This window comes from Papilio machaon, chromosome 10 (genome assembly GCF_912999745.1).
Source record: "Papilio machaon chromosome 10, ilPapMach1.1, whole genome shotgun sequence".
Lineage (NCBI taxonomy): Eukaryota > Metazoa > Arthropoda > Insecta > Lepidoptera > Papilionidae > Papilio > Papilio machaon.
Genome location: NC_059995.1, coordinates 2,974,699 through 2,998,444, shown reverse-complemented (window position 1 = coordinate 2,998,444; position 23,746 = coordinate 2,974,699). Strand labels below are relative to the sequence as shown.

The 23,746-nt window shown below is 33.0% G+C and overlaps 2 protein-coding genes across 2 annotated transcripts; one reads left to right on the top strand and one right to left on the bottom strand.

The window, feature by feature from the left end:
* Window positions 1-797: 797 nt before the first annotated feature.
* On the top strand, window positions 798-2,576 carry LOC106717472. The gene has a single exon (XM_045679781.1). The coding sequence runs from the start codon at window positions 837-839 to the stop codon at window positions 2,574-2,576; it is 1,740 nt and encodes a 579-aa protein (XP_045535737.1). The 5' UTR covers window positions 798-836.
* A 4,266-nt stretch (window positions 2,577-6,842) lies between these two features.
* On the bottom strand, window positions 6,843-23,378 carry LOC106717553 (extracellular serine/threonine protein CG31145). The gene is made up of 10 exons (XM_014511434.2): window positions 22,999-23,378; window positions 17,528-17,773; window positions 14,485-14,609; window positions 13,611-13,689; window positions 11,135-11,227; window positions 9,631-9,874; window positions 9,312-9,392; window positions 8,821-8,933; window positions 8,040-8,180; window positions 6,843-7,682 (listed from the first exon to the last, which is right to left on the bottom strand). The coding sequence occupies exons 1-10, from the start codon at window positions 23,205-23,207 to the stop codon at window positions 7,493-7,495; spliced, it is 1,521 nt and encodes a 506-aa protein (XP_014366920.2). The 5' UTR covers window positions 23,208-23,378; the 3' UTR covers window positions 6,843-7,492.
* Between the last annotated feature and the right edge of the window lie 368 nt (window positions 23,379-23,746).

The following is a 23,746-nucleotide window of genomic DNA, read 5'->3' as shown; positions in this document are numbered from 1 at the left end:
AGATAGAGACGTATAGAAGAGTAGTAAATACATACTGTGCCGACACTACGTAGGATGGACAAGCCTAGGATGATTTTGTACAACGTTAGGCGAACTTGTGATGCAGGTTCCATAATCCAGGAAGTCTAGCCGTAAATTACTAGATACAGCAATAAAGATACGCCCATTGCTCTTTTATAAATTATACCACAATTTTTCCATTTACATTATGTAATTTTTTCAATTAACTTAATAAATATTGTCAACTTTTACAATTTTAATTTTATATGGATGAAGTCGCCATCTGTGGCTGAAGGAAAATCGATTTCAACTGCTGGACAGTCATATCTCAGAAACGGTTGCTCTTAGAAGAAAAGTATGTGAAGGTTTTTTATAGACTATTTTAAGACCTACAATTTGGTCAAATGTAATTATTGATTAAACTTACCATTTAGCCTAAAAACAAGAAAAGCCCATTTTGATACCTTTGCCCTTGAATATTATTTTTCTAAATGGGGGATCGATGGAAACCTCAGGATTTACATATAATAGCATTTCGAACATTTCTACCAAATTTCAGCTCTATCCGAGTTATTTTATCTTCATCAACATAATTTCACCTATGACTAAATAATATGCTCAAACACGTATGAGTAATGACGTATAACCATATAATTTTTTAAATCAATGTTCAACATGACCTGATTAGATATTAATACGCACCTTCTTGAGTTCCATTACATAAAAAATTGATATGTGTACTGTGGGTAAATACATAAATAATTGTTGGTAATCAAGTTACGTATATAAAGTTCTAAAATACAACTGCAGTTTTAGTCTGCTGAAGTATTTCAAACATGTCACCAATGAAAAGTACGATTTTAGTATTATTTTTAAGCATACTAAGTGTAACATGTTTTGAATTGAAGTTACTAAAAAAGGCCACGGAAACAATTAACGACATTTTTGACTATAGACAAATCACCTGTATAGTTTGGTGGAGAGCAGACACGGAAAGCATTAAAGTATTAATTGAAAATTTTCACGGATCCGTCGTTACATTTGCTATGCGAGAATCAACAAAGAGTGACTTTCATAAATTGGTGAAATACAAACAAACAGTACTATTTGCTTCAGATCCTGATGAATTCAAATATTTTCTACATACAGTAGTAAAAAACGTTGTAAACCCGATAAGTGTGATATTGATTTATACCGAACTAGTTACTAATAATGATGTTTTGTCAGATTTGATGAAATTAGCATGGCATACTGACATTGGTGACTTCATTGTGATAAGTGTTTGCGGGAACAATGATAATGTAACACTAACTACGTACATTCCTTACAGAGATGATGAATGTGGTAACTACAGTCCAATAGTATTACCTGATAATATGTATTTTATAAGAAAATTCAACAATTTCAAACAATGCCCTTTTCGTGTTACAGCTGTTAACGCTATTCTATATTTTGCACTAAAGACTCATAATGGCAAAGTTCATGTTAGTGGGATAGATGGTAATGTATTAAATCTTGTAATAGAGGGAGTTAACGCCACTATGAAATTTATAGGTGGAAATAAACGGGATATCGAAGTAGTCCTTAACGGGAGTGCAGCTGGACCATTCGGTGATATAGTTAATGGGTCGGCAGATATTTTGGGACCAAGTCTATTACTAACGGTAAAAAGATACAGCCAAGCCCAGCCTTTATATGTGTATCAAACATTAAATCTCGTTTGGTGTTTGCCTAGACGTCGAGAAATGTACACTCGTATCAAAGTGTTGCTTCCCTTCTTCACGAGTACAAATTTATTTTTTATATTTACTTGGATTTCTCTGTACATATTGATCAGGCTTATTCATAAATTTAGTTTAGTAAATCCAAATTTAAAGAATATTACATTTCGGATCTTAAGTATATCTCTTGGGCAGCCAATCAATTTTGTGACAGAAAATTGGGTGGCAAATAGTATTTTTGTTCTGTGGATTTGGTTTTGCCTTATAATCCGTGTAGCATACCAAAGCGATCTCGTCGAAAGATTTGAATTAACAATTTTAGAGCCGCGTGTGAGTACTGCTAGTGAGGCGGTACAGTTGGTCGACGGGCACGGCGGCTTCGTCTCTGTCAAAGATTATTTTCATAATACACCTATGGAAATAAACTATCAGACCGTAAGGTTAAATGAAACGTCAAATTATATCAATATGATTGCAAACGGCAAAAGATTTCTCCTAGTTACGAATGAAATTTTGATTAAATATTTCAATCCCGCAGTTCAGATACTAGATGAACGAGTAACAAGCTTACCGACATCTTTTTACGTGCGCCCGCGCTGGCCTGCTGTACATGAACTTAATAAACTTCTTGAAAGAATTACTGAAACTGGCTTCGTGAATAAAATCTTAAACGATTATATGCATAACAACGGTAGTGTAAAAAGATATTGGTCACAGACAAAAAGTCCCAAACCTTTGGACATGTCCATTCTGCTTGCATGTTTTATTGGTTTAATTATTATGTATGTTGTATGCGTTATCATTCTTGCTATTGAAATTTATTACTATAAAATTCAACATAGAAGGTTTATTTGATTAAATAAAATATGTTTTATAGTGGAAATTTTTAGATTTTGCACAAAATTGCAATTTGCACTATCGTTATACAACTCTTCTTAAACTGTGTACTTGTTCAAAAACAATATCAAGTTTATTTTACTAATTATTATCCGACTGACTCAGGAGAATAAAGTTTTTTGCCCTAAGCTAGTATATTACGTTCTGATTTGGTCTTATGTGTGTTCCATTGTGTCTATGAATGATCTTTGTTTTATTGACTAATTATTTTTATTAATAAATCAACTATTAAATTAATGACAATGTTTTTATAAATCCCCGCAAAATCCCATAAAAATCATATTTACACCTTGATAATCGAAGTAAAAAAATTTAGCTTATAGTAGTTAATTATTACTAATTTTATTAACATAGTTTTTATATCATCATGTGCACGTATCAATAAAACAGTTCGAGATCGATCAATGTTTGAGTAGGATTTGCTGATACAAAAAGTGGAATAACAAATGTCCTTTCGGATGCATCTCTGTTTAGGCTTGATATATGGCTTTTCTAATAACGTACACATAAATAACACAGGCTGAATGTCGCTGCGCATAGCCTGTGCAATTGTTTCCGAGCCATAGCTTACTAACTTCACATTCGTTATTTGCTTTTTTATTTCCACAGGAAATATCGGTAAAAGACACGTTAGGAATATTGGTAAAATTCTAAAACTTTGATACAAAAATGAACTTTTTAAATTGTTAAATTATTACAATCATTTTGGGGAAGATATTGAAATGCATAAAAAACATTTTAAAGTGTAGTCCATTTGCTAACGAATAGCAAATAAAATCGTCCCGCCTTTGATCCAATGCCTTTGACTGTCTGGAGTGTCCTGTCAGATGCATTAGGTCTGCTATGATGAGTAACTATATCTGATAGCCAGACTTGTTATACATGTTATGTCTTGTCTACATACTATTTGTGAAAATGAGCCACAGTCCCTTATAGTTCAGGGGAAGTTCCCGAGAATTTAAAGCTGTACGAAGCACTCACACTAAATTGACATATTAATTGATGAAATATTTATGACAGGCATAGTAAAATATAAACATAGTTGATATTAATAAAGCTTTTGCCACTACTATATGTCAAATTGGAAGCATAAAGTTGAAGTCCAGTATCACAAATCTGCATAACTAGGACTACAAAAACTACTTAGCAAGTTCTAGCAAGTCTGATAATATCAAAAAGATTAAATTCAAAATGGTAAAGTGTATATTAATTAAAATGTTATTAGGAAATTTAAATTTTCCTGCCAGTAGTTGAAACAGTTTGTTAGTAACTGAGGGTAAGGTAAACTCGTGTAAAAGTATCGGCGTATTCTGGATACGATACAGTGTAGTTTCGCAGACAACTTTACGATGTGTAGAACTTGCAGCGGGAGTTATGATGGAGATGTTTCTGTTAAACGGATTGTTTGCTAACCTATATTTCTGACTAGACCACATTTAATAGAAAACATTTAAAAGTATCTGACCATAATTATATAGGATGTATCTTAAGATGTGGATGAAAAGTTTTATAGGTGTCGAAGACCTTGATATTTAGCGACTAATCTGTTCAGCGATTTTCAATAAATTTTAAGTTATCTCCTTTTTTCAAGTGAAATCCTTGACCCTATTTCCCTATAAAGCTTTTGATTCACCTATTAACTAACGCCCTATATAGAACAATCTTTAAATACAAACAGAATACAAAGCCATAGTAAACAATACCATAAATTGTGAAATTAATTGTCTCTAGGCAAATGTTAGTCATGACTTACACGCGTAAAGGCGATAAATCAACCAGAGACAATCGGCCAATCGACAATGACGTTCCGCCTACCGTTCTAACGCACGATATGCATATATGCATTGTGTATAGGTACATGTATGTATCATGCACATTCCCTTTATTTGTCTTAATATCCTGTAATAATTATTATGGAGGCACTGAATAAAATCATGCTGTAGTAGCTGTATATTAATTTAAAAACTACTCTACTTGTTTTGATGTAAACTACAGTCGAACCTGGATAAGCGAGACCTGGATCAGCGAGGAATGTCTATAAGCAAGTTTTACCTTTAGCTACATTATATCTAAAAGGCTTGGATATTCTGGTATTTTCATTTAGTTATCTATGTCTTCCCTGGTTTGGGATCAGGATTTAACCCATGTTTGGTGATTGATAATTTGACAAGTGATTCGTAAGTCTTTACATCTTACTTACCAAATAACCGTTGTTTTATTCGTTATAAACTACGTTTTAACTAAAGCCTAACATCGTAGCACATTGTCAAAGTGGGAATGCTGTTCTGACACTAACTAACGACATTTTCATCAATCACCGCCTACAATTTCCATGGAAATTAACTAAATGCATAGTGCGCGTAAACGCTACGCATCTTGAAGGGACATCGTGGCTATTTACTAATAGGATTCTACTGTAAAAATGGACTTTAAAGACTTGAAATTTTTGAAAAGATACACATATATTACAGTTTTTTTTACAAAATCTTACCGTTTTAAAAAAATGATGAGGCAAACGAGCAGTGGGACTCTTAATGAAAAGAGGTCACTGATGCACCGAACACCAGAGGAACTGCCTGCCGCCGCGTTGCCGGCCTTTAAAAAAGAGGTACGCTCGCTTCTTAAATGTCCTTCCTTAAGTCGAGTAATCGAATTTCATAATAAATTTTGGATAAGAATATACTAAATTATTAGATTTATTGCTGAATTAGATTTATATGACTTTAAAGTGAATACTACCTGACATATTTGATTTGTTTGATACAGTTTGGAACGTTTTTTTAACTTCATCTGTTTTATGTAAGGAAATGTAAGAAAATATTCACATCAAGTGCCCATTTTACGTTCATACAAAATAACAAAAGGTCGGTGGCTACATAAAGTATAAAGAAACTTGGGTCATACACAGCTTTTATTCAGATTTTCGTTTTATTAGGGATGAAATTTTATAGCTGAAGGAAATCTTTTGATATTTTAGATGTTGCTATATTTTCATTGTAATTGCGGAAAGGTCAGCGTTTTATTTTGCTCTTAATTGTCTAAACGTTTAAGTATTTTTTTTAATACATTTCTGAAAGGACAAGAGAAAATATGAACATATTTAAAAATAGAGGATTATAGAAAGAAAATACATTTTTCCGTACATTATTAATGACGTCGAATCGGTAATAAAACACGTGAAAAACTTTCGTATTCGGTTATTGAAAATTTATTAACAATCAACTCGTTTCATATAATGCTATACAACAGTTTTTAAACGTACACTGTAATTTATGAAGGTACATCTTTGGCAAGCCGTTCTTTTTCAATGTGACCATGGACTTCGACTGTCGAAACATTGGTATAAAAATATTTTAAATATGTGTTTCGGAAGACGAAATCCATGTCTTTAATAAAGCCTCGTATAACTCGACATATAAATTCGCTATTAGTAATAGGACAGCCAATCACACCCTCGAATAATTAAAGAATAAATACTAAATATATTTATAAAGGCCGCTACACACCTTCAGTATTTACTGCACAGTATTAACTGAATAATCAACCTATACAATTTAAACTTACATTTTACGTAAAACTTAAAACTGTACAGTTTAACCGACAGTTAAAATTTTGCCTACGCTCGAAGTTTTAACTGTACACTTCGACTGTTCAGTTAAAACTGAAGGTGAGTAGCGCGTTAAACTTAAACTACAAAACTACGTCGGTTATCGCAAACAACAAAATGTAAATAATTACACGAATACATTGTTTAGTGTCTCCAGTATTTTTCCGATTCAATAAAAAGAGACAACTACATTCAATTTTGAGATCACCCTATAGATATAGAAGGTGCAGTAAAGTTTAGTTGAAACAAAAACGACAAAAAAATCAAAACAGAAAAACAACAAGCAAAATATTAGCACGTTCAAAACCAACGAGTGACAAAATCTTAAAAATAAAAGTAGTCAAAGGCAAAATTGCCTTAAGAGATATACGAATATACACAGCTGAATTGATATGTGTATGCTTGAGCTTTGAGCTACAACGGTAACAAACTTCACAACAAAAATTAAACTATTAGAAATTTCACAAAAATAATAGACACATTTTAACAGCCAAATAACAACTTGCACAACACTAAAATACTTTTAGAATGTATCACAATGAAAATAATCCAATTTTAAAGAACAATTTTGAATAATTGTCGTAATCTGATTACTAAATTGGTTCACAACCATAAATTACATTGTACTAACAGCTGATGAAATGTGCCTACAATTATGTGAGAATTTAAAATGATTATAAATTAAAATAAGATCTTAAAATAATTGCATTTCACAAAAATTATGTACAGATGTGTTTGCACTTCCTATATTCGTACGTTCGCCTCATCAGACTTATGTATGTATATAATAAAAATAGGACATATCCTAATTCTCAGTCCTCCAATACTGATTATACCTAATTCAATTTAGAAATTGTCAATTTGTACAAAAAGTATCGTAAATATAAATTTCTTTCTCTATATTTGGCATGATTAAAATGGCTTATTTAAAAAACGCTTCAAATGGAATGGTAATAAAATTATGCTGAACATCTCACGTAATCATTTGGACAATCTTTGGCACTAAAACTTTAACCCTAACAAGTAGTCTTTTAGGACCAAAGACTATAAGTCAATATTTGCATTGATTACAAATTCACTTACGTACTAGGATTATCTTAAGTCACAATACACGAGAGAGTCCGACTAGTAAGTCCTTCACAGTCATCAGTCATTGTCACTGACCATTATTTACCACAATAGTACCACATATCACATTTTATAATCACTTTAAGTGACATTTTGTAAGAGTTTCTATACACATAGTCCGACACACTAGTGGCACTTGTCATACAAAATCGTTCACTTCATCCTGTAAAGGGTTTTCGGATTTTTCGATACATTTTCTGATTGCATCTAATATAAGCCCGATTCTCCTGTCGACTGCCGCGAGGTGCGGCTCCCATAGAATAGGAGAGACAGGGTCTGCGTTCATTGACTCGCGGAGAACTTTCGAAAGTGGATCTCCATTGTGAAACCTGCAAAGGCAAGATGGACTTTTATAATTTAAATAATTGAAATAAACTCATTCATTATTTTTATTATTTTAGAAATGTAAAATAGCAAGCAGCTCAGTAAAACGCAAACGGTGGGATCGAGTTAGATCGTGAAGAGAGCATCATGCATGTAGTCATCACGAAAAATGGTCATTTTTTGGCCTAGACTGCAAATACGAATTTAGGCGGGTGGGTGCTTAAACCTGGGTCGCAAACCTTTTGACAGAAAAGGACACGGAGATGACAATAATGCTGTAGACGATAATAGGTGTTTTGCATCAATAATATAGCATGTTGAAAGTAAAATTGTTCATCTTGGGTCGTTGGATTATGACTCACTTGAGCAGTGCAGCGAGCGTGGTGTGCCGTACGATGCAGCATTGCAGTAGCGGCGCCAGGATGCTGAGCTCGTCGTGAAACGCCTTCCCGAATGCGCGGCCCTGGTCCAGGTGCAACGTGAATGTGTCGTTACCGAACATCCTGATAACACAAACAAGTTAAAAATTAGTAGCACTCTTCAGATTTAAGACATAATTCAGTAATTTGAACTAGATGTTAGAAATGATAATGTAAAATCTTTACTTTTAAACTTTTAACACCCAATAAGTCGGAGGTTACCATTGGGCCGATTGGCTAACGATCGATAGGCCCAATGTGATTTTTTCCCATTGGATCATTGGGAAACAATGCCATTGGGCCGATGGATCGGTAAACACAAAATAAGTCTAAAAGTCCTATTAATTTTTCTGTTCTAATTCAGATTAATGTGTGTTATTACTGATACAAAATAATGTTTCATGTACTATTTTAGATAGACCTCATTTATAATTTGTATTAAGATTGAAGTGATATCTGAGCAGAGCAACCTTTGACTTGTAGAGTTTGTTATTCAAAGCTGGAATTAACGTAAACAAAATTATAGAGAATTTAAATTATATCTACCACTTCAAAGATTTATAAATTATCTACTTAATATTGAACAGATATTGTAAATTGCTAATTTTGCTTACACACATACTTTTCTATTTCAAACTAATATAATTGATGTAAACTTTTTTAATGACTTGCGAAGAATGTAAGTTATGTATATTTGATTGTTTTATATTACATTCTTACTTACTTGAATGTTTCGTAGTGATGTCTGTCCATGTTGCCGGTTAAGAAGTCAAAGATTGACATGTCCATCAGATCAAGTAAACGTCGACCCGAGTCGTAGGGTGGCGTACTGCGGACCTGGAGAGACAAACATACAATTTCTGTCTATATGTTATTAATGTAACAATTCTGACAAAAAGTGTATTAATTCCACACAAAAAATGTAATGTAGCCATAGTTATATATTTTTTTACTTATTTGAAATTACGATAAAAAGATGTTGATACTTCCGCAAAGTTTTGGAAAATAGCTTATTGTAATAACAAACAAAATGTGATTGTAATTTGATTATTATTTACGAGTGTGTTTTTTCCTGTCGTCAAATTATAGCGAAACGCATACTAAGGTATACTTAGAAATTTGTTATCAGCGCCTTAGGATATCATTTGTAATTCTTAGAATTAGTACTGGTCGTTATAATGATGCCAGAGTAAACAAAAATATTTTAATGCTTACCGTATCACAATAGTCAGACTGTAGTTCCCATTGAGCTTTTCGTCTCTTGTGGTACGATCTCCTCCATGGATGTCGCCATACCTATAGTTAAATAATAAGAATAATACGTGAAAATAATTATTAATAAGCAAGGAAAAAAGTGCCGCTGTTTTCGTTTAAAACAAACTATAAGTATACTAAATTGTATTGACGTAAATTCAAATGGTGTAACACGAACACAGTTATCTGCGTTTTTCCTTAAAGAGAATGAGATTGGGGTGGCAATATTATTGTAACATAAGCAATGCGACAGTGGAGATTTGCCGTAATGTATACTCACCTTTCGTTCAGCTAAATCTGGAGACGGTAAGAAGGCAGCGAAACTCCCCTCTAACATGTCAGGGTTGCCGCAAATCGCATGCCCAGTATCGCAGTAATACGAGCACTTGCCGTGGAAGCAGAAATTGTTCGCCGGCGACACGAAAAACGTTCGCAAGATGTCGCCCTCGGTGACGTCATAGATCTCTGTTGTCATGTTTAGAACTCGACCTATGACTGGCATTGCGCGACGGAACCCTAGTATCCTAGATAAAGAAATAAACAGTAGTTACCAGATGTCTTCATTGCAAAATAAGGCATTGCATCTTTCGGTTCCAATTTTGATGGTCATATGTTTCTATTTACTGTGTGAACTAATTATTACTAAGGCACTTATAAACCAGACCACTTTTTTATGTTATAAGGTGGCAACGAAGCAAGCGGCCACTTGAATCTGCCGAAATAGCGAAGCGACCGCTGCTCCGACGTTCGCAATTCCAAATGCGTTTCCTACAGATACAAAATATTTCCCCCTCGTCAATCAAATCCACTTGCCCTGCCCATTCTTTCTTTATAAGAAAATATTGGGAAGGGAAAGGGAACTTAAATTAGTCCTCCGGCAAGCACAATCTTCCGACGAAACGCGGTATTGCTTCTACTTCTTTATTAACGTCTTTATTCTTTGTGGTCGTGGTGTTTCATCGGTCGAACGGCTCATTAATTTAACAAATATTGTTGTTGCTGGTATCTACCCCTGTTAAACCAATTTTGTCTATTGGTGTCTTTCTTAGTACTGCAGTCACCGCTTCCTTGAAATTTATATTATTATTTAAATTTCCGAATCTAATAAGACACCTCTAAACCTTTTTAATATTGCGTCACGTTCCGGATATTGATGTATAAATCAGAAATGCCTGCGTGAATTTATCTTCGAGCAATTCATTTTCTTAGAGCGTACTCGATATCTTAATGCAATTAAATTTAAACGATGTATCGTTAGGTATAACTAAATATTGACTAACAACTTTAGATGTTAGATGTATATTTTACTTAAATTAATTATTGTTTAGGTTGATGTTTAATAAAATATTTGTTGTTTTTCAAATTATAATATTTAAATACAGATTTTGTCGTCTGAGCGCAACTTACGACCTTTGAGGTGAAGAGTTCGAATTCCTATAAGCTTTTGGAATGAAGTCGCAATTCCTAGAATAATTTTTAAAGATTTTCTTTAAATGTCAACATTTTAAGGATTTCTTAAAATTTTGTTTATCTCTCCCAGTAACCAGAACCTTCACTAATTAATAAGTGTTTAATGGGACATTTTATAACTTTGAATAAGTTAATTACCAGAGCCTATTTAAAAAAATTATCACGACTTAATTAATGCATTAACTTAACAGATTTAATTTTAAACAGCGAATAAGTTTATTTATTCTTAAAATAAATTTATAAAATTATTCTATCCCTAGTTTTTATCATAAATTTCTAGCATAAACATTTATAAACCCTTTATATCCACTAACCTGTCCAAATGGAACGCCGCAATCTCCGCGTTATGTCGCTCGTAATCAGAAAAGTAGAAATGATTCGGTAGAGTCTGGACGTCTCGGGCGAACCTGCGAACAAACAAAATCATAATAATTTAATACTATATAACAATATACATAATAAGCCATCCAAAAAACATAATTTTACTATACAAATTTCTAACAGCCAAACCCAGAGTCCTTTAACAGAGAACCTTAGTGTAGAATTAGAACGAGAAACCTACTGTCTAATTACAAACAACTCTATGCAGTATATATAAAACAAAAGATGATTTAGGGTCTTTGACCTTTCTCGGTAGGGTTGTCAACTCATTTTGATATTACATAGTTTTTCAACGTATAATAATCACATTAATCACTTGAGAAAGTCATAAACGTAGGCTACACGATGTTAGATAAAGCACGGTACAGCGTAACTGCACTGGAAAATCAACATCTTCAGATCTTACGATGAACCAGCGGTTATCGCCGATCTCTTAGGAAGCGCACTTGATGTGATGTAATGGGAGTCATTATATAATTAGTAAACATATGTAAAGCTATAACACTTTATTAAGAAATAAAGTACAATATTATATATGACTAGCTTTTACCCGCGACTCCGTCCGCGCGGAATTAAAAAAGTAATAAATAGTCTATGTGTTCGTCCAGACTATGATCTATATCTATGGCAAATTTCATCGAGATCCGTTGAGCCGTTCTGGAGATACCTTTAAAAAAACTTACATCCATTCTTCCATCCAAACATACGCATTTATAATACTAGTAAGATTTCTGTTTTGATTGATGAAATAAACTTGACAATCATTTACAATGTCATTTTTTTATATATTTGGAAACATAACACAACTTTAAAATCGAGTTATAATAAGTATAAACATATATGCACATTTTTCTTAATTAATAAGTTTTCGTTTACGTATGACTACTACAAAATAGATACATAGTATCTATAGTAGTATACAGCATACAATAGCATACATTTACAAGGATGGGAGCAATACAGCCTGCCGAAATATAACACCGGCACTTAAGTGAAGGAACCCGTGATGTCATCCCGTATAATAAATTTTATTTTAAAGGACAGAGGTCTCCCGCTCTCCGAGAGGATATTTGATATTCCTCTTTATGGATTTATTTCGTTCGGTTTCAATTTTCGTCATTGATACCTACTGGGAATTAAATTTCATTGTTGACGTTTCAATGTTGATATCTCCTTATCATAACACTTAAATATTTTGATGAATAATTACTCTGAATCTTCTTATCTAGATAGGAGATGCGATTATTAAAAAAAATATATATTTTCACAAAAAAAAACGTCTTTATATAGTCGTACTATAACCCTAGATTTGATGTTATACATGTTCATAGACGTACTGCTATCGCTATTTCCGATGAGAATAATATGGACATTATGTTTTATACGAATGTATTTACCTATACAGTAGAAACAGAAGCACAACAACAGTAAACTGAAGACATTTAAATGAATTATTTATAAGTTAATTAATAACCTATGCTATTTTAGTATAGATTAATTAATTTCTGTGTCTGTATTAGTTTACTAGAATAGAACAGAAGTCTCAAGTTATCTCAAGCACGACAAGTTATTGCTAAGTTAACATAAAGTTAATTTGCGAAAGATAAAGCGATCACGGAGACCGTTGGGGCAAGGGTTGGTATCGAGTGGCGCTTTATTTATCGGCCCCAGGAGAAGGCTCCGGATATAGGGATGGGTTTATATGTCTCATACCTTTCCTACAATCCATTTTGTGGATACCTCAAGTAAAACAATATTTTTTTTTTATATTAAACAAAAGGTTGTAGTTTATATAGTGTAGTTAATACATTTAAATGTACCAAAAACTATTATTCGTTAAAATTAACCTTAAAAATTGTAATTTGCATCAATTTTTATTTAAATCCCACATGAAATAAAATATCATGTTGTATTACTTTGTCGAACGAAAAGTTCAACATAAGATTGTACAAAAGAACTTAGCACTCACTACGATTACTCGTCCAAGTGCCGTTAAGCCTATAGAACATTCTAGAAGTTTATTGAATGGCAACGCACAACACTCGACTTAGTGGAGAGGAAAGTTTCCACAAGAAGTCCATGTTAGCACACGAAACACCTCTCTCCCAACTTAACCAAACTACGTGTAGTAAAGCAGACACATACTTGTGACACGCAAACTGTGATAAGTTCAACTTTTGAGGGGAGTCTTAGGAGACAGTCAACTATCAACATTTCACTTAGCCGTACTTAGAAAAATATTCTAAGGGGAAAACTTGATAGAATTAAATTCAATGGAAACTTGATATATTATACATAATGAAATTAATTTATTCAAATAGTTAGGCATTTAGCAAAAAACGCGAGAGTATTAATTATTTAATTTTTGTTTTTTTAAAGCAATGACAAAATAATCTTATGTTATCTCACCTCATTGGTTTAAAGAGGGCTTGTATACCGTTTGGATAGTCTATGATCAACTTCAGCTGTGTCCCACCTTCTTTTTGTTCTGTAAGAAAAATAGTAATGTTTATTATTATTCGAAAAAATCTTAACTGTAAGTTGAAATGAAGTCATGAGTTGAAATGTGTTGGAGTTGGAGGAGTGAAATTTTAATAGTTAATGATTAACGGATTACCACATCAATCAAATCTAAATAATTAATTATCTAATAAATCGATAACTGATTTTTTCACATATAAATTATTAAAGGGAAGACCAAATTCGGACCTACAATGAAATCCATTTAGGTAATTTAAATATTTAAATCCAATTTGGAAGTAAAGGGCGAGATTGTTGTGGCACCATTGTCCAACGGACCGCTAACCCGCAACTGATTACAAGACCGACACCGACCGACTTCATTTAATATACATATCGCAGACTGCTTAAGCTTTACAACACGATATGTTGATGCAGTGACTCCCATATTGGTCCAGGTGATGTCTGCAATTGCGGATGATCAATCCCAAGCTATAGTTATTACATCAACTTTCTAATATATTGGTTTAAATTATGCGTCCGTCTTAACGGCCCCATAGTTAATTTTCTGACGATTAAAATTGGTCAACTAACAAGATTTTTTGACAGGAAGATAGTATGTCCATACCATTGTGACCTCTTGTAGCCTAAACGGCTTTAAAGAGTTTAAAGTGTGAGATTTCATTCGATTCAATTCGTATAATATACCGTTATGTTGCAGAGGTATAGTCAATCGGATATTTCGTTTTGTTCATATTAATTATTAATAGTTATTTCATTATTTAATGATAAGTTTAATAAAATAAATGATAAGTTTATGAACCTGCGTGCAGTATGGGCAACGTGGCCATGTCCTTGAGCACGGCATCGACGAGCGCCTCCCCGTCCTCGTACAGCTCGTGCTGGGCTATCCGCAGCTGGAACTTCTCCAAGTTGGACGCGTTCACACTGGAATAGAAATATTCTATTACTGTTAGCTAAATGTGACTTAAGCTATTAGTCATTCTTCCCATTCATTTTATCCACTTAAATTGTAATTAAAAAAACTAAATTTTTACTGTAATTTTAACGATTTATAGAGATAGTTTTGGACCATTGTCTTCTGTTGCAAAATACGCCCTAGTCATGGATTTGCGGAAACTATAGCCTCCTATTAAGAACTACTACCATTATTACAGCAGCTAAAAATGTATAACAAGGTCGTTTTCTTCAAAAGGAAACAAATTGTATTGGGTTTACAACAAAATTAAATTTTTGTAAAATTGAAGTTTTGTAACTTTAAACTGTAGAAATGCATGTTTATTTATCACGAACACTTGTGTTTTGTTTTCAAAATGACAACGATACTAGAGATATTTTACAAGGATAGAAAATGATCAAAACCAGCCATCAAATGCATAATTCAACGTGTACTATCCAAAATTCGCTTTAAAAATTTCCGCACACACGCTAAACCTCATCGTTAATGTCGAGATTTGCATGGAAGATTTTCTTGGCGTCTTGTTGGTTTTGGCTGCGTGGAACACATGAGTGGACGTGATGAGAATAATCTAGTCGCGAAGGTCGCCGTTGAATACTAAAGAGCGATTGTAGCGTCCTCGATTTGTTCGATGCTCCTATAACCTGCATTTAGAAATGATGCCGGCACCTACTAGAAAATTAATCGACTCTCTTTCGGTGTGATATGCGGCCCAGTGAAATGGGAATTCGGAAAGCCGGATCGCACCACATTTGGACATTAAACATATCAAATTAACGAAACACACCAAATGTAGCCTAGAGCCCGCCCGGCGACTTTGATTTTGATTTCAATGAATTTTTATTTAGAATATTACAATGAATAATTTTTCTGATTGTCTAACTCGACAAAAAATGAATTTTACTTTAACATTCAGTATTAAAAAAAGAAAGACTAAGAATTGTTTTAGATAAGTGACTATTGTCGGTCAAATGTTTATTTACTAACAAACATTGCATTTATCATTCGCATTTTTTGTGTTTTTTTTGCAAGTTTTAATCCAACATTAGGTCATGATAAGAAGCATTTACTTTGAAAATAAAACTTTTTCAGTGATATGGTACTATTGATATAATGAAAAACATTTTTAATCTCTCTTAAAAAAGATATTGAAATCGCCTCAGTATTAGACATAAACGCGCACTGACCTCGTGACCTCGTGACTTACCAGAAATATTATAATTTCCTTTTTTTTATAATAAACAGGTGTTGTTTTATGTTTTAAATATAAAACAAATTTCGTTTTTTTTTTCAAGAAATGTACAAGTTTTACAATGGTATCTGAGATATTAAGAAATTAATTGCTAATGTCAAAAATATTAGTGTTACATGTTTTTAAGGTTAAAATAGTACAAAGAAAATCCTTTTTTCGGATAGCGTAATTTAAGCGAAAATTTATATACGTTTGTAAACCTTTCCATACGATATAGGAATTTCAGCCATAAGGCGGGCCGTCATATCATAAGCGGCGTTTGAGGAAGCCGTCATGCATTCATTCCATTTAGTTTTATTGTCAAAAGGCCCGCCCCTATCTCGTCGCGGCCCCTAACAGGATTTTAAATAAGATTTTCTGCTTGAGCTTGTAAAATTTGTTTTACAGGATAAAAAAAGGTCGCCGTATCTGTTATATATACAACCAGCTTGTTAAAGAAATATAATATGATTTTCTTTACGGTTCATTGTGTTACGAACGATATAAGTACATATAGCTTTATATTTTTTTATTAGACGACGATCCTGTGAGACGTCTAATATTTACTATGGGGAAATTACGTGAAGCCCTGTAGCTAGGTATGTTTGCTTTTGATGCATAGTTCAAAGCTCGGTCGGGCTGCCGCGAAAGAGCTCTAGCTTTTAGAACGCGTTTTGCTAACATTATAACCGTCTGTTATTACAGTTATCAAATAAAAGCATTCGATTGAAATATATTTTTATTCCCTACAGATGTGACCATTGTTTCTGTAAGTATAATTTCTTTTTAATTTTCTTTACGATAAAACTTGACAATTTGATACGATTAAATCCTTTGTACCTTATTACATATCAAAAATTAAAAAAAACCATTTAAGATATTCATTACTAGACTAGCTGTGGCTGGCTACTCCTTCCGCGCGGAATAACAAAAAAACATAACTAGTAGCCTATGTGTTCTTCCAGATTATTTTCTACATCGATTGTCAAATATGATCGAGATACCTTCAAACATCCATCCATCTAAACATTCGCATTTATAATATTAGTAAGATTGTATAATAAAATTTAGTGATCCTTTTTAATTAGAACGTTTTCGACAAAAGAATGAACATAACAAAATTTTATATTTCTGACTGTAATATTCATATTTTCAAAGTTTAGTTGCAGCAATAACGAAGTAACAATTTAATTCGTCGACTCCCCGTGCAACATAAATTGTACTTTTGGATGTCAGACGTCAAAAACTTTTAGAAAATTATCCTTGTGACGTCTTTTTCTCACCGTTTCTCGTTCGAAAATTTTAATTAATACTAACTTAACTGGTTTCCGAGTACGCCTTTAACTATTAAAATAATTTGACGCTTACAATTTGTAATTAGCCATGATGAGAATTTAATGAAGTGAGATTTTCAATTATTAAAACAATTAACTTCGATGGTGCTTTAAAATTGAGCATAATCTTTTTCTGTCAAAATTTAATCAACCTTAATCTTCTTGGGCAAAGTTTTATAATCATTCAGTTCGTGTTGAAGTTTAATTTCACTAATATAAGATATGGTCCTTTTTTATATGATATGATCAGAAAACTAAAATAAAATAATATGTAAAATTATATTACAAAAATAAACTTAGAGTAGTTAAGATGTAAAAGTACCTCGGTTCAAGATCCTCCATTTCGCCTATAGTAGGGTTCTCTGGCCTTAGGACATTAAGGTCATGGTGGGGGGGCACTACCACAGGGTGGTCCTCATTGTGCCCTGTGAGCTGGGAATTGATGATCTTAACCAGGTCTTCGTAGTGATCGACTGGAGGCGCAGGAGTGCGCGGTTCTGCCTCACCGCCGCCGCTGGTCTCACTCGGTGCGGACTGCTCAAACTCTCGTGAGCCGTTGCTTCCATTACTAGAACAAAGTCATTTAAATAAGTAATGGATTATTCTTTTATATCTGAATGTAAGGAGAGAATAATAGAATGAGTGGAATGATCTTTATTTCCTATCCATATTTATTTCCTTCGCATTCACAGTTCCTCGTTCGTAGTACTTCGATGTAGTATCTTGATCGGATTATTATTCTACCCTTGTCAATTGCTAATAATTCAAATTAAAATGAAAATTCAGAGTGCACTTAATCATATTTAAAATACTACGATAATGAGATCACTTGAAAATATTAATCTTTTAAATTTCTTAACACAAATTTCAAGTACCGCCCGTTACAATGAAACTGAAAACTCTTAATAAGCTTAACTGAAACTTCAATCAGTTATTCCTGTAGTAACGGTTTCCCGACATAAATTGTTCGTCTAATAATAAGGTACAAAATAGACAAGATTGTTACGTAAGTGGAAATCGATTCTTCACAAATAAGCTACTTACAATACCTCCTCAGAATAAATGAAACTTCCAGAAGTATTGAACAATGAGGAACCTCCGTAGAACCACTGAACAACTCACAAATATTGAGTGAACATAAATTATTTTATTATATAGATAAAGGTGTATTCGTGGAACAGAACGCATTCAATGCTTTTCATATAGCAAACAAAAGGTTTTCATATTACAGTTGCAAAATACCAAAAAGTATTCGTGCGTGATACATATTACGTTAATTACATTCAAATATTTCAATTAAAATAAAATGATTGTTCAAATAAAGTAGTGGCTCAACAATAAACTACATGATGATATAGAATTATATGTACAACTAGAAAATTGTGTTTATGCGAATCCTATCTTTTTATTAAAAGATGCAGCTAAGTTACCAAATGTTAAATATAAATTCCAAACACTTTTATTCAAAATTGTATTACTTACTTAAAGCTTAGTTAAGTAGCAACCCTGTTCAGACGTTTCATACATTCAGGGGTGCCACTAATGAGTTGATTTTATCTTGACAAATATCAAGGTGAACAAATCACAATTGAAGCCATAAAAGAATATCAAAATGTATCGGATAACTCATCATTCATGTATTGCATGTATCCAGATGATACACTTTCCATTGAAAACGGACCGGATTTGCGTCCTAGGCTGAAATCAAATGCGCATGCATTGCATATCAATGTATGGAAGGAGCCGTCACAAAATATTTTTCCCTACTCGCGGTGACTGCAAATTTAGTAACGCGAACGACGAGAATTTCATTTGCAGAAAAAACAATAGCGTGGGTCCTTGACGCGGACATAATTCTTAAGATTTTTGTTTGCCTGCGCCATTGTAAAGAGGAGACACTTAGAATACATGTATTGTTCCCTAGCTCCAAAATTGTCAAGTGCCAAACTCATATTACGTTTGTTTAATATGTTTGCGCAGCCGACTCCATGACAAATTAATTAATGTATTGTTCCAACACAAAAGCTGTCTCCATAATGTATAAACAAATATTTTGTAAATGAAAAAGAATAATTACAGTTGAGGTGCTGACGTAAAATGCTTTTAGTTTATTAAAATCGAATTATATTTGCGGGAATAAATCGGAGTCTTTTTTTATGAAAAAACCTGACGTACGAATTTTATTAAAAAAATGTTTCCGAGAATGTAATCCTTTATGGTTTTCACTTTTGATTGTTTTTTGTTTCTCTTATTATTGCATCAGATAAAAGTTATTACAAACTAGCTTTTGCCCGCGACTTCATTCGTGTGGAATTAAAAAAAACTTAATAAGTAGTCTATGTGTTCTTCCAGATTATATTCTATATCTATGCCAAATTTTATCGAGATCCGTCGAGCCGTTCTGGAGATATCTTTTAACAAACATCTATCCATCCATCTAAACATTCGCATTTACAATATTAGTAACATTATTAAGTAATTAAATATAAATATGTATATATCCTCGTTAGGCACTACAACGAAAGCATTTTATTAGCAAAACTTTTAAAAACGGTAGAAGTATTTTGTTATTTTTGCTTAATAAACTTGTAAAACATCTTAAGATTTTTTATAGTAACATTTCCTTGAAAAAACATCTTAGAAGCTCAAAAATAATATAACAAAATATACACATCGTCTAAAAATCAACCCTTAAAATGTATTAAACTGTAAGGATAGTAGACCACTGAGCTCGACTTTTCATAAATTAATCACACAGTACAATGTTATAAAGACAAAAGGAATTCCAATGGCGAAATCAACAAATCTTTCTGTTTATTCCTTGTAATAAAAAAAAATACTGGTACAACAACCTAGAGAAGTAATATATTCTTTTTCGATGTTTCCAAGTTGCCTTACGTTGTGCCGTGGAGGTGATTTCTAAGTTCACATTACAACATAAAATATCCTGGTAATATATGATTTATCTAACTGAAAAAATTTACAAGCTTCCAAAGACCAAAAACTTTTTTCGTCTTCGAATTTAAACTTTAATGTTGACTCGAACCTTACTGTGTTCCCACAGTCGAAAAACTTGTATAGAAACAAATTGTTGACCCTTTTATTTTCTGTAAAAAAACGAGATAACGATACGTTTTCGTCAATGGAATTTCACGGTGAAATGTTTTACCTTGACCGTTTGTTGAAGTATTCATTGCCTAAATAGGTAAATACCGGAAATGTGTCATTAGAACGTTATCATACCAGGAGCGGCAAATATTTGTTTAGAAATGAATGACGTGACTAACGACATTAGTAGAAACACGTAATGAGAGGTAAAGATTTTTTCTAGATGGTGAAATACATCAATGACTTATATAATAATGCTTAATAACGTCTTGTTCTTCGTAGGTTATTTATTTGGATACCTAATATACAGTGTAAAATACACTTACGTCTAATACACTTACGTCTTAATGATTAATTAAACTGTTGATTTATTGGCATAAAATCTATCTATATATATAAAAGGAAGTCGTGTTAGTTACACTATTTATAACTGAAGTACGGCTGAATCGATTTGACTGAAAATTGGTGGGCAGATACCTTAGAACCAGGAAACGGACATAGGATAATTTTTACCCCGTTTTCTATTTTTTATTCCGCGCGGACGGAGTCGCGGGTAAAAGCTAGTGATTCATAATTCAAATTTTGGGGCACAAATCCCAACTGGGTTTATAACGTTTTTAATTGGAAATTGTTACTCAATTTTTATTTTGTGATGCAGCTTTGTAGAAGCAGCTTAAAAATACAAGTATATTTGCAAATGCTTAACACGTTTATTCAGATATTGTTTGGTCAGATAATAAAATGTTATGTGGGAGAAAGATATGTGATAATTTATGATAATGGTTGGGGAGTCCGCTGATAAGTAGGGATAGACTAAAAATAGCCAATATTATCATTCTGAATATCTGTATAATAAACCGTAATAAAAGCTTCATTTAGAAATTTAATACTTACATGAAATTAACTACAACTTACGCTAATATTACTAAAATGTATTACAACAAGATGGACATATTTTCATACCTCTTTTCTATTTGAAATGAAATAGATAAGAATAGTATTTTGTACAGGTGTCTCGAAGCAAATAGCTGTAGTACAAAGTAAATACGTAGTAAAAATATAACGTATGTGACCTTTAAAAATCTAGCTTATTCACCTTACACTAGTTTAGGTATATTTAGGAGGTGTTACATAAACATGTCTCTATAATTTCAATGTACTATTTTTATAATAAAAATCTATATATATAAAAGAAAGTCGTGTTAGTAACACTATTTATAACTCAAGATCGGTCGAACTGATTTGACTGAAAATTGGTGGGCAGGTAGCTTAGAACCAGGAAACGGACATAGGATAATTTTTACCCCGTTTTCTATTTTTTATTCCGCGCGGACGGAGTCGCGGGTAAAAGCTAGTACTTTATAAACGTTTTATTTATTATGTAAGGTCACATAATACTTCAAACGTAATAATTAACACAAGACAGTACTATTGTCGTTATAAATTTTAACAAGGGCGCTATTGTCATGAACTGATGACACATTACATATGACCAGCTACGATTTTAACCTCATTGTTACACTACTATTGTATCATTGTCAGAAAATTTCTAGAACATCGTAATGCAAGTTTCAGGCAATGACTTTATTGATAATGCCAATTTTGTTTATATTCACTTTTTTTACGGAAATAATAGTTTTTTTTTTTCAATTAAGAAATTTTTCACACGAAGTAAGTTAATACATAGTACATACAGAATAATGTTCATTCTGTGATATTTCTATGTAACTCAGTATGGGCGCGCATTTCGTATATAGACATTTATTTATTTATTTATTCTTTAGCACTTTTATAAGTACAAGGAGGACTTAATGCCTAAAGGCATTCTCTACCAGTCATCCGGTATATGAGAGGAAAGTATAATTATGTGCAGGGCAGATACATTTAACACACACAAATCAGTAATTATTCATGTGTCCAAATATAACAATGGGAAAGAAATGAAGACTAATGAAATAGATTAAATATATTATTTTAATCAATTTTCAGTTCTAAAAATCTTTCAGAGACGTAACCATCTAATCTTTTTCATTATACGAGTGTTTTGAGTAATTTCATAGTTTGTTACTATATGGGGTTTGAATCTTCCGTTGGTGTTTGTGAAATTATGTACTTGATTCAAATAGCATTTATTTTTATATATTACTTCTTGTTTATAATGGCCGAGAGAGAACATGCCTTATCAACTAAGACGTTGTCATAGCAGTAAACATAGTGATAACGTCGCCTGATAACATAGCTCTAACTAAAAATACAAATAATATATTAAAAGGATAAGTAAACAACTACTAAAATATGTTCCACTGACATACTTCCATTATTGAGTATAATTAATACGTAAATCTGAGGATAAAGGACTTCAACCTTAATAAATTAATTCAGATTCGTTAGTTGCTTGGTCCAATGATTAAATATGATTAGATTGTGCTTGTTCTAAATTACTTTCGGACAACCGTCTATCATCTTTGTTTGTGATACTCATATGTTTATAACTTATAACAGCGACATTGTTCTAAGCCAAAGGTTATAACCGATATCTCTTTAAATTAAATCTAATGCCAACGAACATTGTGTGAAAAATACTAGATAAAATTGTTTAGACTGTAGATAATAAATAATACATACCTTGTAAATCCACAAATTTATTCACAGATAAATCACAAAAACACTATAAACTCGGCTCACCTTTTCTGTAGGAATCTTTTTCTGAATTCTATATACGCGGATCTTCCTTTATCCTGATCGTCCCCTACCCGGACTCGTCCGTGCAGGGGGACTCTGTGTCCGGAGATGCCATAGTCCATCTGGATATCGACCACGAGCATTAGCGTGAAGAGTACGAGTAAGGCGCTGATCGCGAGCGCGAGCCGCTCCTTCAGTTTCATGTTGAGCATTATGCGAGCGGTGCGGCGGCGCGGCGCAGCGGCACTGAGCGCGGCGCTCGCCGGCGCACTCCGGGTCGGCGTCGGCGTCCGAGTCGGTGTCGGCGTTGGTGTCGGCGATCGCTTGATGTCGCACGCGCCGCGCCACCGCCGCCGCCAGCGCGTGCGCGCCCAACCGCTTACTCTGCAACAATAACAGATTAATTAGACAAAAACAAAAAACAATCAAAATTAAGTTTTGAAAATTGGTCTATTTTTTATCTATTGGTCCAAAGAACCATATAAGAGAATCGAAATAGAAAAGTCAAGGGTACCTAAGATGTTCAAATCTTAGATTAACAAACACTAGCTCACCACGAATTATAAGAAGTTACACAGGAACAATCGCCTGCAATATACCTATATGTCAGCACGAGGATAAGCAACGTATTAAACAAATATTTTTAATGATTTTTAATGAAACACCGTAATTAAAAATATTTTACAAACACACATTAACGAGCCTAATAGATCAGATTCTCGTACTTTTAAGCTATGGTAATTAATAGATT

Coding starts and splice junctions, on each gene's coding strand:
- LOC106717472 (XM_045679781.1), top strand. CDS start 837: ATGTCACCAATGAAAAGTACGATTTTAGTATTATTTTTAAGCATACTA.
- LOC106717553 (XM_014511434.2), bottom strand. CDS start 23,207: ATGCTCAACATGAAACTGAAGGAGCGGCTCGCGCTCGCGATCAGCGCC. Junction 11,228..13,610: donor GCCCTCTTTAAACCAATGAG/GTGAGATAACAT, acceptor GTTTGTTCGCAG/GTTCGCCCGAGACGTCCAGA. Junction 7,683..8,039: donor ACGCTCGCTGCACTGCTCAA/GTGAGTCATAAT, acceptor TTGCCTTTGCAG/GTTTCACAATGGAGATCCAC.